Source organism: Oncorhynchus kisutch, linkage group LG2, assembly GCF_002021735.2.
Source record: "Oncorhynchus kisutch isolate 150728-3 linkage group LG2, Okis_V2, whole genome shotgun sequence".
Lineage (NCBI taxonomy): Eukaryota > Metazoa > Chordata > Actinopteri > Salmoniformes > Salmonidae > Oncorhynchus > Oncorhynchus kisutch.
The window spans coordinates 60,085,461-60,105,245 of NC_034175.2; the positions used below are offsets into that span (position 1 = coordinate 60,085,461).

The window sequence follows — 19,785 nt, forward strand, 5'->3', positions numbered from 1 at the left end:
TTTGTTGGATGGAAATCTTTTTACCAGCTCATCAAGGAGGAGATGATCCGTTTTCAAATTTTTCCTTATCAGGATTACAAATGGCCTCCGTGGTCATGGCAGGATGTCTTACTTTCACTCCCTCTCCTTTTTATATTTATTTTATTTAACCTTTATTTAACTAGGCAAGTCAGTTAAGAACACATTCTTATTTACAATGACGGCCTACCCTGGCCAAACCCAAACCCTGATGACACTGGGCCAATTGTGCGTCGCTGTATGGCACTCCCAATCCCGGCCGGTTGTGATACAGCCTGGGATCGAACCAGGGTCTGTAGTGACGCCTCTAGCACTGAGATTTTTTTTTTACCATTATTTTACCAGGTAAGTTGACTGAGAACACGTTCTCATTTACAGCAACGACCTGGGGAATAGTTACAGGGGAGAGGAGGGGGATGAATGAGCCAATTGTAAGCTGGGGATGATTAAGTGACCGTGATGGTATGAGGGACAACTTGGGAATTTAGCCAGGACACCGGGGTTAACACCCCTACTCTTACGATAAGTGCTATGGGATCTTTAATGACCTCAGTCAGGACACCCGTTTAAAGTCCCATCCGAAAGACGGCACCCTACACAGGGAAGTGTCCCCAAGGGCATTGGGATATTTTTTAGACCAGAGGAAAGAGTGCCACCTACTGGCCCTCCAACACCACATCCAGCAGCTTCTGGTCTCCCATCCAGGGACTGACCAGGACCAACCCTATGCATTTCCTTAGCCCACTGCACCACTCAGGATCTCCTGCTCTCCCTCGTTCTCTTACTGTCTCTTGCCTCATTCTCTCTGTTCCCACGCTTTAATTTGGTTTCATTTAGTTCTTTGGTTCATTCATTTGTATTTATTTTTCAGCGATGGCGATTTATAAAGAGGGGCTCATAACACCCTCCTGTTTCAGTGAGTGTAATTGTTCCATGTATCCTCTAGGAGGCAGTGTAGTAACACTGGCAGGCCACTGGTCTGTGTGTGTGTGTTCCCACAGGTGTTGACATGTGTGGCAGGACGGTGATGGTTCTTGTTGGCAGAAATATTCCTGTGACCCTCATCGACATGGAAAAGGTACCAGGCCTCATTCGCAGGCAAGATCATGAACGTTACAGTTTTAGTGGTGCAATAGAATACAGATGAATGTTGTTGCTCTGTGTGAAAGCCTTGACCGCTCCACCACGTGTGTCTCCACTGCAGGCCCTGCTGTACTTCATCCATGTCATGGACCACATCACAGTGAAGGAGTATGCAATGGTTTACTTCCACACTCTGACCGGAGAACACAACCATCTGGACTCTGAATTCCTTAAGAAGCTCTACGAGATTGTAGATGCCAAGTAAGACACGTACACCATGCGTTTTATTGATTTAGTGAGGCGAGAGAGAGCTAGATTAACTGAAGGCTATAGAGACAATTAGACTGTTTGTTACCAGATACGATGTGCGAATCAAATCTGAACGCGTGAGATGAAACTGGTCTTCAGCAAGTCCTTTCCATGAATGAGGTTTTACCATGAAATTGTTATGGGCTCTATGAGCTGTCAGTTGTAGTTTGTTCTTTAGAGAGTACAGTTGGCTCATCCTCCAGTAAGACCGGAGTTTTGTTTCATTGACCAGTGCTGGTTTATCACCTTTTTGTATAGCATTCAAGTTTATTGTTCACACTGCCAAGGAGCTCGGAGAAGGTTCCCAGAAAGCGTTGGCAGTAATGGCAGTGAGGCGCCCAAAACCTGAGACGCTAACATTACGAAAGCATTAGCATTTCCTGCCAGCGCTACAACCTTCACTGAACAAACAGCCTGTTGCAGACAACAATCAGCCATGAGTGAACTTTATGTGCAATTGAAGAAAACGGCATCAGGTTCTGTGTGACTTAAAATAAATGTCCCTTCCTCTGTGTCAAGACTAAGAAAAGCACCATACACTGAGCAGTACCAATGTCAACACTATACAACCCTGACCTTATGTGCCTCCTATTTGAGTCAACCATGAAACAATTTTTCTTTTCTACTCGCACCATCGCACTGGACTGGAGCTGAAAACTACATACTGCCAATGAATACTAGATGGCTTCTCACCCTCAACACTATAGCCGTAGATAAGGCAGCACCACTCACACCCACAGTATCTCCTCAGCAGTGGGCAGTTTCACCCAGTCATTCTGAGAAATCTAGAGGGAGATATAGACTGTCAGCCTCTGGACATACCACATAACTTATTTTGTGACAACGGAGATTCCAGTCTTTGAAGCTAGTTTTTGTCGTCAATGAAAAATCTGTTGGGGGTTTTATCTAGTGTTCCTATGATCTAACGGAAAGTCATCTCACTTATTAGTAGATCAACCGAGTTTATCAAATCAAATGTATTTATATAGCCCTTCGTACATCAGCTTATATCTCAAAGTGCTGTACAGAAACTCAGCCTAAAACCCCAAACAGCAAGCAATGCAGGTGTAGAAGCACAGTGGCTAGGAAAAACTCCCTAGACAGGCCAAAACCTAGGAAGAAACCTAGAGAGGAACCAGGCTATGTGGGGTGGCCAGTCCTCTTCTGGCTGTGCCGGGTGGAGATTATAACAGAACATGGCCAAGATGTTCAAATGTTCATAAATGACCAGCATGGTCAAATAATAATAATCACAGGCAGAACAGTTGAAACTGGAGCAGCAGCACAGCCAGGTGGACTGGGGACAGCAAGGAGTCATCATGTCAGGTAGTCCTGAGGCATGGTCCTAGGGCTCAGGTCCTCCGAGAGAGAGAAGGAAAGAGAGAATTAGAGAGAGCATAATTAAATTCACACAGGACACCAGATAGGACAGGAGAAGAACTCCAGATATAACAAACTGACCCTAGCCCCCCGACACAAACTACTGCAGCATAAATACTGGAGGCTGAGACAGGAGGGGTCAGGAGACACTGTGGCCCCATCCGATGACACCCCCGGACAGGGCCAAACAGGAAGGATTATAACCCCACCTACTTTGCCAAAGCACAGCCCCCACACCACTAGAGTGATATCTTCAACCACCAACTTACCATCCTGAGACAAGGCCGAGTATAGCCCACAAAGATCTCCGCCACGGCACAACCCAATTGGGGGTGCCAACCCAGACAGGAAGATCACATCAGTGACTCAACCCACTCAAGTGACGCACCCCTCCTGGGGATGTTTACACCAATAATAACATGTTTGTTAGCTCTTGGCACCGCTGACTTCTTTTCCCAAGCATTGTGATGAGCAAGCTGTGATCCCCATGAGAGAAACCTTGTGATCCCCATGAGAGAAGCCTTGTGATCCCCATGAGAGAAGCCTTGTGATCCCCATGAGAGAAGCCTTGTGATCCCCATGAGAGAAGCCTTGTGATCCCCATGAGAGAAGCCTTGTGATCCCCATGAGAGAAACCTTGTGATCCCCATGAGAGAATCCCTGCGGCCCCATGAGAGAATCCCTGCGGCTCCTGTAAGAGAATGCTCTAGACCAGGGTTTCCCAAACTTTGTCCTGGGGCCCCCCCTGGGTGCAAGTTTTGGTTTTGTCCTATCACTACACAGCTGATTGAAATAATCAAAGCTTGATGATGAGTTGGTCATTTGAATCAGCTGTGTAGTGTTAGGGCAAAAAACTAAATGTGCACCCAGGGGGGGACCCCAGGACCGGGTTTGGGAAACCCTGGTCTAGACCAATAAAAAGGACAGACTACAATAGGAACTCTGTTTTGGTCATCTCTTTAGAGTTGGCTTTTGGACTTAGCAGAGATCTGTTTTCGAAATGACTATTCTTTCCCTAGGCCTAGACCCAAGAAGAGAACCTCAAGAACCTGTCTGGCAGGGGGATGAGGGAGTGAGAGGCTGTTCCACTATGGGGACAGATGGGTCAAACAAGGCCATAGTCTACCTTCCTGTGGTGTCTTCTAGGTCTCTCAGAACACTGAGGAAACTGGGTAAATGGTTATTTGCTTGGGGCGGGTTTCTGCCCTATAAGCCCGTACTGGCTGTGGGGGGTTACTGTGAACACTGTACTTCCAAAATATGGGTATGTTCCACATTATATGAAATGGGACTAAAACCATGTAATTACATGGTACTTTACATAGGCAGGTTTAGTGTATTGATATTGCAAGTACATCGGTAGTCCATGGCGTGGGAAAGGGTAGAGGGTTGTGTGTATGTGTTTCTGTGCTCTTGGATGGCCTTGCAGCATTTTTTTGGGGGGGGGGGGGGACAGTACCATATGCCTTGGTCTGGGAGAACTGCTTCATTTGGAACAGTTTCATCGACGTTTGTCTGTTTTGTAAAAATGCACTCTTTTCTTTCCGGACATATTTACATTTTTTATGTTGCTGTTTTTTTTCTCTCAATAAGCACAAATATAAGTATGTTAGAATAATAATGACAACTATGTAACATGCTAGCCAATAGTGATGTGTCAGTGAATTAATTCTGTAGTTCCGGGCAGCCTCTGAGAATAACATCAATTTTTACGCTAATTCGGTGAGTGAGTTTATAAGGAAGCGCTTTGGATATGTTGTACCCACTGTGACAATTAAAACCTACCTTAACCAGAAACAGTGGATAGATGGCGGCATTCGCGCAAAACTGAAAGCACGTACCACTGCGTTTAACCATGGAAAGATGGCTGAATATAAACAGTGTAGTTATTCCCTCCACAAGGCAATCGAACAAGCAAAATGTCAGTATAAGGACAAAGTGGAGTCGCAATTCAAGGGCTCAGACACGAGATGTAGGTGGCAGGGTCTACAGACAATGTTTTATGTTATTTTTATTTAACCAGGTAGGCAAGTTGAGAACAAGTTCTCATTTACAATTGCGACCTGGCCAAGATAAAGCAAAGCAGTTCGACAGATACAACGACACAGAGTTACACATGGAGTAAGACAAACATACAGTCAATAATACAGTATAAACAAGTCTATATTCACAAGTTCTATCTTGTCTGAAAATGTTGTAGTGTGGGATGAAAATTTCAGAATTTTTGTTGGTCTTCCTAAGCCAGGATTCAGACACAGCTAGAACATCCGGGTTGGCAGAGTGTGCTAAAGCAGTGAATAAAACAAACTTAGGGAGGAGGCTTCTAATGTTAACATGCATGAAACCAAGGCTATTACGGTTACAGAGGTCATCAAAAGAGAGCGCCTGGGGAATAGGAGTGGAGCTAGGCACTGCAGGGCCTGGATTCACCTCTACATCGCCAGAGGAACAGAGGAGGAGTAGGATAAGGGTACGGCTAAAAGCAATAAGAATTGGTCGTCTAGAACGTCTGGAACAGAGAGTAAAAAGAGGTTTCTGGGGGCGATAAAATAGCTTCAAGGTATAATGTACAGACAAAGGTATGGTAGGATGTGAATACAGTGGAGGTAAACCTAGGTATTGAGTGATGATGAGAGAGATATTGTCTCTAGAAACATTGAAACCAGGAGATGTCATCGCATGTGTGGGTGGTGGAACTAATAGGTTGGATAAGGTATAGTGAGCAGGACTAGATGCTCTACAGTGAAATAAGCCAATAAACACTAACCAGAACAGCAATGGACAAGGCATATTGACTTTCAGTAAAGGCATGCTTAGTCGAGTGATCAAAAGGTTCCAGTGAGTAGTGAGGTTGGTTGGGGTCACGGCGATTTAGACAGCTAGCCGGGCCATCGGTAGCAAGCTAGCATAGGATGGAGGTCCGTTATTAGCCACCTCGTGCGTTTCCGTCGGTAGGATTAGTGGGGTTCCGTGTGGTAGAGGGGATGAATTCAATTCGCAAAAAAAACCAATAGATATAGTTATAGAGGCCCAAGAAAAAAAGAAAAAATTAATTGTCCGATAGGTCTATTCAGATAGCAGCCGATAAGACAGCTAACGGTTAGCGGACCGCAGATAGGCGTTCAGGTAACGCCGCGACGGAGGAGCCAGCCAGATAACTCCCTCAGGTAGATAACGTCGGTAGTCCAGTTGTGAAGGCCCGGTGGGGCTCTGCGTTGGCAGTAAAACGGGTCCGGATAGGTGATTGTAGCCCAGGAGTGACTGATGGAACTCTTCAGCTGGCTAGCTCCCGAATATTTGATGTTTGCTCCGGAATCGATGAAAGCCGATAGTCACACAGATAGCAGCTAGCTAGCTGCGAGATCCAGAGTTAGCGGTTGAAATCCGGGGACATGGAGAGAAAAATAGGTCAGGTATGTTCCGGTCCGAGCCGCGCCGTACAAAACTGGCGATAGATTTTTGAGCTAAAGGATAGCTGATGACCACGAACCGTGGTTAGCTGAATACTAACGATTAGCCAGTAAAGAAGCTAACTAGCTTCTGATTAGCTTCAGGCTAGCTTCTGGATTAGCTTCTGGCTAGCTTCTGGTTAGATTCTGGTTAGATTCTATGGAGGATTACAGATTTGAGGTAAATAATACTTTCTTTAAAAAAAATATATAAATTGGTGAGGTGGGTTGCAGGAGAGTGTTTTGAAGATGAGTTTATGGAAAATAAAAAATATATATGCGAAGAAAGTTGTAAATATATACGGGACAAGACGAGGACAAAAGATGTCTGAACTGCTATGCCATCTTGGAGCGATGGCATAGCAGTGAAGGACTACAAAAAGAAACCCAGCCACGTTACGGACACCGACGTCTTGCTTCCAGTCAAACTAAACACCTTCTTTGCCCGCTTTGAGGATAATACAGTGCCACCAACGCGGCCTGCTAGCAAGGACTGCGGACCATCCCTCTCCGTGGCCGACTTAAGTATGACGTGTTAACCCTCGCAAGGCTGCCGGCCCAGACGGCATTCCTAGCTGCGTCCTCGGGGGCATGCGCAGACCAGCTGGCTGGTGTGTTTACGGACAAATTCAATCTCTCCCTATCCCAGTCTGCTGTCCCCACATGCTTCAAGATGGCCACCATTGTTCCTGTACCCAAGAAGGCATAGCTAACTGAACTAAATGACTATCGCCCCGTAGCACTCACTTCTGTCACCATGAAGTGCTTTGAGAGACTAATCAAGGATCATATCACCTCCACCTTACCTGCCACCCGATGTTCATCGACTACAGGTCAGCATTCAACACCATAGTACCCTCCAAGCTCATTAAGCTTGAGGCCCTGGGTCTCAACCCCGCCCTGTGCAATTGGGTCCTGAACTTTCTGACTGGTGGCCCCCAGGTGGTGAAGGTCGGAAACATCACCTCCACTTCGCTGATCCTCAACACTGGGGCCCCACAAGGGTGCATGTTCAGCCCCCTCCTGTACTCCCTGTTCACCCATGACTGCATGGTCATGCACACCTCCAACTCAATCATCAAGTTTGCAGGTGACACAACAGTAGTGGGCTTGATTACCAACAACGACGACGAGACGGCCTACGGGGAGGAGGTGAGGGCACTCGGAGTGTGGTGTCAGGAAAACAACCTCTCGCTCCTCAATGTCAACAAAACAAAGGAGATGATCGTGTACTTCAGGAAACAGCAGAGGGAGCACCCCCCTGTCTACATCGACGGGACAGTAGTGGAGAAGGTTCCTCGGCGTACACATCACTGACAAACTGAAATGGTCCACCCACACACAATGTGATGAAGAAGGCACAATAGCGCCTCTTCAATCGCAGGAGGCTAAAGAAATTTGGCTTGTCACCGAAAACACTCACAAACTTTTACAGAACCACAATCGAGAGCATCCTGTCGGGCTGTATCACCGTCTGGTACAGCAACTACCCCGCCCACAACCGTAAGGCTCTTCAGAGGGTTGTGAGGTCTTTACAACGCATCACCGTGGGCAAACTACCTGCCCTCCAGGACACCTACAGCAGTCAATGTCACAGGAAGGCCAAAAAGATCGAGGACAACAACCACCCGAGCCACTGCCTGTTCACCACGCTACCATCCAGAATTAGAGGTCAATACATGTGCATCAAAGCTGGGACCGAGAGACTGGAAAAACAGCTTCTGTCTCAAGACCATCAGACTGTTAAACAGCCATCACTAACACCGAGGGGCTGCTGCCTATATACAGACTTGAAATCATTGGCCACTATTGGCCATTATTGAATGGATCATGAGTCACTTTAATAATGCCACTTGAGTAATGCAAGATATGTAAACATTATTAATCTCATATGTATATACTATATTCTATTGCATCTTGCCTATGCCCATCGGTCGTCGCTCATCCATATATGTTCATATTCTTACTCCATCCCTTTACTTAGATATTATTTCACTGTCGGAACTAGACGCACAAGCATTTTGCTACACTCGCATTAACGTCTGCTAACCATGTCTATGTGAAAATAAAATTGGATTTGATGTAGTTGATGTTTTTTGCTTTGTTTTATATTCTAGGTTTAAGAAGAACTTGAGGGCTTTCTACTTTGTACACCCCTCGTTTCGCTCCAAGGTAAAGTACAGTACCTCTCTTTTTCTGCTTCCCCAAACTCTGTATGTTGTATATTGTATACTACTGTGTGTAAAAGGCATTGCTGTAAAATTATTTCCAGTGCATTCGGAAAGTATTCAGACCCCTTGACTTTTTCCACATTTTGTTACGTTACAACCTTATTCTAAAATATATTAAATCATTTTTTTCCCTCATCAATCTACACACAATGCCCCATAATGACAAAGCAAAATAGGTTTTTAGACATTTTTGCTAATGTATAACAAGTCTAATTGAAATATCACATTTGCTTAAGTATTCAGACCCTATATTCAGTCATTTGTTGAAGCACTGTTGGCAGTGATTACAGCCTCAAGTCTTTTTGGGTGTGACGCTACAAGCTTGGCACACCTGTATTTGGGGAGTTTCTCCCATTCCTCTCTGCTGATCCTCTCAAGCTCTGCCAGGTTAGATGGGGTGAGTCACTGCACAGTTATTTTCAGGTCTCCAGGGATGTTCGATCTGGTTCAAGTCCGGGCTTTGGCTGGGCCACTCAAGGACATTCAGAGACTTGTCCCGAAGTAACTCCTGCGTTGTCTTGGCTGTATGCTTAGGGTTGTTGTCCTGTTGGGAGGTGAACCTTTGCCCCAGGCTGAGGTCCTGAGCACTCTGGAGCAGGTTTTCATCATGGATCTCTCTGTACTTTGCTTTTTTCATCTATCCCTCGACCCTGACTAGTCTCCCAATCCCTGTTGCTGAAAACATCCCCACAGCTTGATGCTGCAACCACTGTGCTTCATCGTAGGGATGGTCCCAGGTTTCTTCCAGATGTGACGCTTGGCATTAAGGCCAAAGAGTTCAATCTATGTTTCATCAGACCAGAGAATCTTGCTTCTCATGGTCTGAGAGTCCTTTAGGTGCCTTTTGGCAAAGTCCAAGTGGGCTGTCATGTGCCTTACTGAGGAGTGGCTTCCGTCTTGCCACTCTACCATAAAGGCCTGATTGGTGGAGTGCTGCAGAGATGGTTGTCCTTCTGGAAGGTTCTCTCATCTTCACAAAGGAACTCTAGAACTCTGTCAGAGTGACCATCGGGTTCATGGTCACCTCCCTGACCAAGGCCCTTCTCCTCCAATTTCTCAGTTTGGCCAGGCGGCCAGCTCTTGGAAGAGTCTTGGTGGTTCCAAACTTCTTCCATTTAAGAATGAGGGAAGTCACGGTGTTCTTGGGGACCTTCAATGCTGCAGAAATGTTTTGGTACTCTTCCCCAGATCTGTGCCTCGACACGATCCTGTCTCGGAGCTCTACAGACAATTCCTTCGACCTCAGTGCATGTCAGAGCAAAGACTAAGCCATGTCAACTGTGGAACCTTATATAGACAGGTGGGTGCCTTTTCAAATCATGTCCAATCAATTGAAGTTACAGGTAGATTCCAGTCAACTTGTAGAAACATCTCAAAGATGATCAATGGAAACAGGACGCACCTGAGCTCAGTTTCGAGTCTCATAGCAAAGGGTCTGAATACTTATGTAAATAAGGTATTTATGTTTTTCATTTTTAATACATTTGCTAAGATTTCTAAACAAGTTTTTGCTTTTGTCATTATGGGTTATTGATAAGAATAAGGCTGTAATGTAGCAAAATGTGGAAAAAGTCAAGGGGTTTGAATACTTTCTGAATGCACTGTATACTACAGTGTCTACAAGGCATTGTTGGGATATGTACATATACTAGGGTTGGGGTCAATTTCATTTCAATTCAGGAAATACACTGAAATTCCAATTCTCTTCAATCACTTTAAATAATTTGGTTTACTTTCTGAATTGACTGGAATTTAAATGAAATTGACCCCAACCCCAGTATATACTGTACAAATACCTTGTACATACAGTATATGTATTCAGTGTATATACAATGCAACAATCTCTTTGGCTGCTTTGACACCACTGTGTTTTTAAAGCTCTGTCTAGTTCACAACCTATTCTGACCTAGAACTGCAGGACTCCACACACACGGGTGCCCACAGCCCTTTAGGTGGGACAAGGCTCACAGTGTAGCAATATTATAACTGGTGCATTTTAAGGATCCATGATCTTAGAGGAGTTGTGTGTATGACTGATGGGGCTAGGTTTTGTGGTAAATGGGTTTAAATGGTTTGGAATGGGAAGCAGAGCTACCAAAGAGCGGAGTGGAAGTTTATTGGCGATATTCAATCAAACCAAATAAGTGGATTTTAGGGAGATGTAAATTAGTTTCAATAAACTACCACAGGAATGTTTCAGCCAAAACGCATCCATGCTTGGTAAACAAACCAGTATTAGCCTTTAGGGCAGGTTTCCCAATCCCGACACAGGACAAACAAAGACCACACACACACTGTTGTTGCTATTTCCAGTATTACCAGTGTTTCCTGAATCTTATCATGTTAATTTCTCTGTGTCAGGTGTCCACCTGGTTCTTCACAAGATTCACTGTGTCAGGGATGAAAGAGAAAGTCCATCATGTAGAGACCCTCCAGCAGCTCTTCACCTGTATTCTGCCTGAACAGATAGACATCCCCCCCTTCATCCTGGAGTACGACGCACGGGTGAGGGCCTACAAACACCACTCTGTCTCTGTCTACTTTACTAGCCTTATTGACATACATCTGCAGGGCTCCACACACTCACTCTCTCTCACACAAACACACACACACACACACACACACACACACACACACACACACACACACACGTGGAAGCATTCAGAATTGTGGGTACGATGCATTCGGGAAAGTATTCAGACCCCTTCACTTTTTCCACATTTTGTTACGTTACAGCCTTATTCTAAAATGAATTAATAACATTTTGGGCCTCATCAATCTACACACAATACCCCATAATGACAAAGCGAAAATAGGTTTTTAGAAATCTTTGCAAATGTATAAAAAAAAACACAACTTATTTATATAAGTATTCAGACACTCCGTTATGAGACTCGTTTCTACAACTTGATTGGATAGTTGATAGTGCATGTCAGAGCAAAAACCAAGCCATGAGGTCGAAGGAATTGTCCATTGGCACAGATCAGGGGAAGGGTACCAAAACATTTCTGCAGCTTTGAAGGTCCCCAAGAACACCGTGGCTGCCATCATTCTTAAATGGAAAAAGTTTGGAACCACCAAGACTGTAAGGTAACAAAATGTTTAAAAAGTGAATGGGTCTGAATACCTTCCGAATGCACTGTATATTCCCACGTTGTATCAGATCCTAAGTGCTGCACTTGTGTGTTACGATTTAAAATGTCATTTATCTTCTTCAGACTATTTTTGTCAGGTTCAAAAGACCCAATTGTCTGCAAAAAGAAACAGCAAACCGTTCTGCAAATATTTTTGAGTAAACCCAAGACCTGTAAAGAACTTAATGGTGATGGCAGTTTGGTCAATTTGTTGTAATGGGTGTGATCCATCACTGGAAATTTAAACGGGAATTGTTATTTAGTTGAATGTTAATTTAATGATTTATCCTGGGTTATTCCAAGGTTACTGGTCACAGAATCATGAAAATGTCATTAAATGGTTTCTAAATGTAGGTTTTTGTTTCTTAAAAAAGCAGTGAGGGTGGTTGATAAGCGATAGGAAGTTACTTTGGGCCTGCTCACTAAAAATAGTCCCTGAAAAAACATGAGGTGGGAAACACGGCTCTTTGGGAATTACCATGGGGAACACTACAGTTGGTTAATTCTACTGCAGGAGTGAGAGGTAGAGCAACCAACAGTGAGACAATGAAGTACAGCACTATGAAAAATGACCAAAAGGTCATGACTCTATGAGGAGGACCTCTCTCATACCTTATCTAATGCCAAAGTTTTAATGCATAAAGTGGGTTCTCGTAAACAGCACATTGTAAGGACTGTGATGTTGTAGTAGTTTATCTTGCTTAGGGGCATTCCACTGTGTTCTATGGTTATATCCTTGACCTGAGTAATATGTATGCTATCATCTGGGCTGTTTACAATAGCTTGTAAACGGCATGCCCTTCGATAATATATTGTACTGTGTTTAAAATGAAGCCCTTACAACGACACTAAGTAGCTTGTTTATTTTGTCTTTCTCGCTACGTGGATATTGTTGTACCCATTGTTTTCCAGATGTTTTATTGAGACACAACACCCACTCTGACCTGTATCCATATAGGATGGATGTAAACACTTGACATTCCTGTTAGTATATTTACACAGGTCTGTCTGTTCTACTCAATTTGTCATCCAGAGTTATCAACCTTAATCAGATGCAAAGCAGAACTGAAAAGGAATGAGAGCAACACAATGGCTCTTATTTGATCTTGTGTTGACATAAGCCAGAGAGAGGGGAAACGATGCAATCATTCCTTTTTTTTGTATTTTTTGGTTGTTGTTTAATTTGTAAGCTAGAGTGCTTGATTATGCTGATCTTTCTCTTGTCCTTGTTTTGCCTGGGTCGGTTGGGTTCGATTGTCCTTGTTTTGCCTGGGTCGGTTGGGTTCGATTGTCCTTGTTTTGCCTGGGTCGGTTGGGTTCGATTGTCCTTGTTTTGCCTGGGTCTGTGTTGGCTTATACACTGCTCAAAAAATAAAGGGAACACTTAAACAACACAATGTAACTCCAAGTCAATCACACTTCTGTGAAATCAAACTGTCCACTTAGGAAGCAACACTGATTTACAATAAATGTCACATGCTGTTGTGCAAATGGAATAGACAACAGGTGGAAATTCTAGGCAATTAGCAAGACATCCCCAATAAGGGAGTGGTTCTGCAGGTGGTGACCACCGACCTCTTCTCAGTTCCTATGCTTCCTGGCTGATGTTTTGGTCCCACACAAGTGGCTCAGGTAGTGCAGCTCATCCAGGATGGAACATCAATGCGAGCTGTGGGAAGAAGGCTTACTGTGTGTCAGCGTAGTGTCCAGAGCATGGAGGCGCTACCAGGAGACAGGCCAGTACATCAGGAGATGTGGAGGAGGCAGTAGGAGGGGAACAACCCAGCAGCAGGACCGCTACCTCTGCCTTTGTGCAAGGAGGAGCAGGAGGAGCACTGCCAGAGCCCTGCAAAATGACCTCCAGCAGGCCACAAATGTGCATGTCTGCTCAAACGGTCAGAAACAGACTCCATGAGGGTGGTATGAGGGCCTGACATCCACAGGTGGGGATTCTGCTTACAGTCCAACACCGTGCAGGACGTTTGGCATTTGCCAGAGAACACCAAGATTGGCAAATTCGCCACTGGCGCCCTGTGCTCTTCACAGATGAAAGCAGGTTCACACTGAGCACATGTGACCGAGTCTGGAGAAGCCGTGGAGAACGTTCTGCTGCCTGCAACATCCTCCAGCATGACCGGTTTGGCGGTGGGTCAGTCATGGTGTGGGGTCCTAAAACCCCTTGTGGGACCATATGCTGGTGCGGTTGGCCCTGGGTTCCTCCTAATGCAAGACAATGCTAGACCTCATGTGGCTGGAGTGTGTCAGTAGTTCCTGCAAGAGGAAGGCATTGATGCTATGGACTGGCCCGCCCGTTCCCCAGACCTGAATCCAATTGAGCACATCTGGTACATCATGTCTCGCTCCATCCACCACAGACTGTCCAGGAGTAGGCGGATGCTTTAGTCCAGGTCTGGGAGGAGATCCCTCAGGAGACCTTCCGCCACCTCATCAGGAGCATGCCCAGGCGTTGTAGGGAGGTCATACAGGCACGTGGAGGCCACACACACTACTGAGCCTCATTTTGACTTGTTTTAAGGACATTACATCAATGTTGGATCAGCCTGTAGTGTGGTTTTCCACTTTAATTTTGAGTGTGACTCCAAATCCAGACCTCCATGGGTGGATAAATTTAATTTCCATTGATCATTTTTGTGATTTTGTTGTCAGCACATTCAACTATGTAAAGAAAAAAGTATTTAATAAGAATATTTCATTCATTCAGATCTAGGATGTGTTATTTTAGTGTTCCCTTAATTTTTTTGAGCAGTGTATTTAGTAGGGAATGTCTTTGAAGTGGAGGCCCCATTATGGATCTGACTGTATTAGTTGAGTTGATGTTGCACTTCTTCTGGCTCTTAATGCTAACTATGGTAACTACCTCAGTCTCAACACCCTGACCTTGACTACCTGAAATGTTGTCCCCTCACTCACCTTGCCGATGAGTGCATCAGTATCTGCGTTCAACTGCAGAGCAGCTGGCATTATCCCTTCAAATGATCCAAGCGTTGGTCCCATTAGGATTTAGCCACAAGGCTGTGGACAGAGTATTATTATTATTATTATTATTATTATTATTATTATTATTGTTGTGCACCAGCCTGTTTACCACTTTCTAAGGGAGAAAAACAGGAACAATGAGATGTCTACCGTTACAATAATGTACCAGAAAAACACTGCCATTAAATTACTTTATATCAGTGCAGGCTGGGGATGACCTAAAAATAGTGAAACATTAAAGTTATCCTTTTTAGATAACTATACTGTTTTATACAAAACAAAACACCTGGTCTTTCCATAACATAGACTGACTAAGTGAATCCAGGTGAAAGCTATGTAAGGGATAGTCAACCAGGGGATATGCGTTCTATGGAAAAAAATGTGGAAGGTGTGTTCCAAGACACGCTAGAGTTGCATTATTTTCCAGAGAATGCATAGAGCCCCGAGTTGATTATCCCTTTTATACCATGGCTATAAATTAACACATTTGCCACTAGAAATGTGTTCAGCGTCCACTGGAGTATCTAGCAAGTTTACTAGATGGCTACAGTAGTGGTAAATAAACAGACCAACTAGTTTAGCTAACCAAACCATCAGTCCTAGCTTGCCATTATGAAAATGGAATTCAACAATGCCAAAAATATTTTCAATTAGACTTTTGCTTTCAAAAGCAGCTACAACGTAGAACATGTAAGAATGAACTATAGCAATTGGATTCTACCACGCAAATATATTGTGCGTTATAGGGAATTATACAATGGGTGGATCTAATCCTGAATGCAGCCAGTGTCTATTCCACAAGTTGCCACCAGTTAAATCTTTGATATTAAAATGGCTATTTACTCTTTCCCATCTGACTGCGCTGTCTCATCAAACCAGCCAATTTATAAAAAGCATCTAAATGTTATCTAACATTTCTTTTAGACTAACCTTTAGTTTTCAATAGCGGAGATTTGTAGTAACTTTGTCTCTGACATTTGCAACATTGTTTCAACATTGAAATTCGATCTCCAGCTGTCCCATACTAATGAATGTGTCGGGACGAGACAGAGGTGTCAGAATTGTAGGTGCCAGAATTGCAACGCTGCTGGGTTTTTCACGCTCAACAGTTTCCTGTGTGTATCAAGAATGGTCCACTACCCAAAGGACACCCAGTCAACTTGACACAACTGTGGGAAGTGTTGGAGTCAACATGGGCCAGCATCCCTGTGGAATGCTTTCGACACCTAGTAGAGTCCATGCCCTGACAAATTGTGGGTGTTCTGAGGGCAAGGGAGGGGTGGGGGGGTTATACTCGGTGTATATTCACATCACCAAATAACTGATTAAAACACACTGTTTTGAAAAGGTTTACAGTAGCCTTAACAGCACCCTCTAAGGTAGCACCATGGTGTAGCCGGAGGATTGCTATTTTCCTTCCAACATATCAGAGCTCATGCAGTATGAACTAACGTCATGTCCATCCAATCAAAATATCAGAGAATGAATCTAGTACTGAAAGCAAAAATTACAGCTAGCTAGCACTGCAGTGCATAAAGTGTGGTGAGTAGTTGACTGAGGGAGAAAGACAATAGTTGAACAGTTTAACAATTCAGGTGAAGCAACAGAGGGAGAGCTAGCAATATTTTGTTGTATATTTTTGTCTTCTTAGTTTACATTTCACATACTTAGCTAATGCAGCTAATTTAGCCTACTCAACAACCTGACTCGGAGAGGAATGTTTTTTTATGGTAGCTAGCTGGCTAAGGCTATCCAACACCGCAACTCTTCCAAGTCAAGGTTCGCTTTCAGTTTTATTTATTTATTGCCACCATGGCCCGACTGTGTAACTGCTTGCTGTACACTGTACTGTGTGATTGTACACATGGATTGGATAGTGGGTTTACTAATGTGTTAATTCCAGTTTGTTGACTTTAATGATAATATGGTGACAACTATGTAGGCTGTGTAGCAATTAACGTTTATGGTATGAAGGTTTTGCTTGGAGAGGTTTTTGTGCCTGGTTACAGGCAGCTGTTCTGTTGTGTACTGAAGTCCACAAGCGATGAGAGGAGGAGAATGCATAGACGCGAGAAGGAATTATACAATGAGCAGAGTGATGAATGCTGTATGTGGCTGCTATGAAAGTGAACTGTGAGTGATCAGGGGTTTATTCATTCTGCTGATTCTGTTGGAAAATGTTTCTTAAATGGAAGCAAATGAAACGAGGAGGGACCTACCTGAATTTGTCCCAAAAAACGATTGTTTTGTTTGGACTAATGATTACACACCAGATCATATAGATGCAGGCAAGAGTGTGCAAGGCGGTAGGGTAACCTAGTGGTTAGAGCGTTGGACTAGTAACCGGAAGGTTGCAAGTTCAAACCCCCGAGCTGACAAGGTACAAATCTGTCGTTCTGCCCCTGAACAGGCAGTAAACCCACTGTTCCTAGGCCGTCATTGAAAATAAATAAGAATTTGTTCTTAACTGACTTGCCTAGTTAAATAAAGGTAAAATAAATAAAAAATAAATTGAATGTTTGTCATCTTGATTACTCCAATTTTTCTCGATCTGTGCACCTACATTATAAACTTTCATTTGTAGACTAGGTTGTAGCAACCTCATGATGGGTATAGGGCAAATTCAAGTATCATGCTGTAGCCTAAACCTATTGACGTTACTTTGAGATGGGTGAATGGAATATGAATGACAGTTATCCAATATGCTGTAATAGAAATAAGGCCATGCTCATAAAAAAATGAATCCTCCCTAATGTTGAACGGCACCAACCGCCACTGGAAGGGTTGTTTACGCCATAGTCATTTCTATCCAGAGACATTTAGTTGGAATGTGCCAGTTGTATATTTTTTCAGGTTTGTGTTCTACTCAAAACTCCATTTGTCACTGGAGTTATCTAACTAAATCAGAGGCAAACCAGGCCTACAAATGGATGAGAGAATTATACTATGGCTCTTTAATATCTTTCCTTATGCTTTCATTGCCTTTTTTGGTAACATCTTTGGATTTTGCAGTCAAAATGCTTTCGGCCGACTACTGCACACACACAGTGCTGTGTGTAACCTGATAGAAAAACGTCTAACCTCATAATGACAATACCCTGTTCTGTATGTGTTGTCCCTGTGTATTTTAGGTGAATGGGGCTTACCGCCCCGCCCACTCCTCCAGCCTATGAATGGACCAATCAGAACTCTGACTGAGATCAAAGGCCAAGGACTATTTTAGACTCACTTTATCTACAGTCACATAACTGGCTCCACTTCCTGGTTCTGACCAGCAGGAACTGTGGTTTAGCTCCTTTACCAGATTATAAGACACCCAGGGCCTCAGTGGGCCTAGGTGGACTTTAGAGTTGATTTTGCTCTGCCTGGGACCTCACAAGGACAGTATGATGGACGTTGACACTCTCTGAGAAGCCTGGATACTAATGAACCTAGGATTATGTTTTTTATTAGCAGTGCGATACAATCAGATGACAGACAGATTGACGGACAGACGAATGGGTCTCTCTGTGACGGAGCCTGTGTGAACTCGCCAACCTATCCCAGGACACACTGGTGGCCTGTCTTAAAATCCTGCCTGTGTGTGTGAGAACGCGGAGAGACATCACTCATGTTTCAAATGTTTTATTTTTACACAACTTCACCAAATGGTAGGTGGAAGGTTATGTGTTCACAAGCTGCTTAATTGTGAAGTTGTTTTTAGGTGTCCCAGAACCTAGTGTCCACACTATCCCTTTCCATCTACTCTGTTTCTTATTTACGCACACAGTTGAAATCAGTTATCAACTTTATGGAAACTAGAATGTGCCTCACATGAAACACAATGATACCGTAAACATAATTATACTACATTCAAACCTACTGCTTTTTTTCTGAATACCAAATAAACTTTGTGTTAGCCATGCAGTCAGATTCTTCATATGTATGTTAACTTGATTTCTCCTTTGTTATCTACTCTGTTTATATTGTGCTATTATTTCAATGTATACCAGCTTTGCTCTTCTGTCATTGAACGCACACGCTTTCCTCAGACATGTTAGTGAATAAAAGACTGTATTGAGAGCCACACATTGTATAGGCTATACAGTAGTTCATGGTTGAGTATCAGCTGAAGTTAGTCTTGTTTTAGTGGTCCATAGAGAAAGGATGTAGTCATCTGAGATTTGAGCTGCGTCTTGATACATTCTGTCTCAATACATTCTTTGCCAAGATGTAGAGTTTTTAATTTTCAGGTAAAGATGTGAAAATAAACAGTCGTACCATTGTGATTTCTGCTGTCCTTGTTGCATGTTTTTCTGTGAGGGGGTGGTGCGCTTTGGGAAATACACCCATACATTTTGTGCACTTTGATTGAACTGTTGTTGAGCCAGTTCCTTCTGATATAAAGCCAAGGGTCAGTTATGCCCCCCATGTCTCACCCTAACCTGTCAGCACAATAACTTCTCATTAATCACAACAAGGGTCAGTTATGCCCCCCATGTCTCACCCTAACCTGTCAGCACAATAACTTCTCATTAATCACAACAAGGGTCAGTTATGCCCCCCATGTCTCACCCTAACCTGTCAGCACAATAACTTCTCATTAATCACAACAAGGGTCAGTTATGCCCCCCATGTCTCACCCTAACCTGTCAGCACAATAACTTCTCATTAATCACAACAAGGGTCAGTTATGCCCCCCATGTCTCACCCTAACCTGTCAGCACAATAACTTCTCATTAATCACAACAAGGGTCAGTTATGCCCCCCATGTCTCACCCTAACCTGTCAGCACAATAACTTCTCATTAATCACAACAAGGGTCAGTTATGCCCCCCATGTCTCACCCTAACCTGTCAGCACAATAACTTCTCATTAATCACAACAAGGGTCAGTTATGCCCCCCATGTCTCACCCTAACCTGTCAGCACAATAACTTCTCATTAATCACAACAAGGAACATTAAAAATACTTTGTCAAGATTTGTGTTCAGTGTAGGATTGTTGGGTCTAGTAATTCAGTTTGAGAATATGTATGAACATACTATACTTCAATATATGACTAACAGTTATTCAAGTCCATGCTGGAAAATAAGTTATATCAAACTGTGTTATGGAAATCTTCTGTGCTGGGGCCCCACAATCCTGTAAGAACGGGATAAATGGAGAGAGAAGGCGATATATAAGCAGTGGTGGGATAAACAGC

At 43.7% G+C, this 19,785-nt stretch overlaps 1 protein-coding gene across 2 annotated transcripts in view; it reads left to right on the plus strand.

Annotated features, from left to right (window-relative positions):
• LOC109869335 (ganglioside-induced differentiation-associated protein 2) overlaps window positions 1-18,869 on the plus strand; it is a 32,864-nt gene extending 13,995 nt beyond the window's left edge. Inside the window, exons 10-14 of one of the 2 annotated variants that reach the window (XM_020459426.2) lie at window positions 1,020-1,096; window positions 1,223-1,362; window positions 8,357-8,411; window positions 10,832-10,975; window positions 18,055-18,869. In XM_020459426.2, coding sequence (XP_020315015.1) covers window positions 1,020-1,096; window positions 1,223-1,362; window positions 8,357-8,411; window positions 10,832-10,975; window positions 18,055-18,075 — 437 coding nt within the window. In that variant the 3' untranslated portion in view covers window positions 18,076-18,869. Of the gene's footprint in view, window positions 1-1,019; window positions 1,097-1,222; window positions 1,363-8,356; window positions 8,412-10,831; window positions 10,976-17,732 lie in introns of both variants that reach the window. The other variant, XM_020459418.2, reaches the window with a different exon arrangement.
• The last annotated feature ends 916 nt before the right edge of the window (window positions 18,870-19,785 follow it).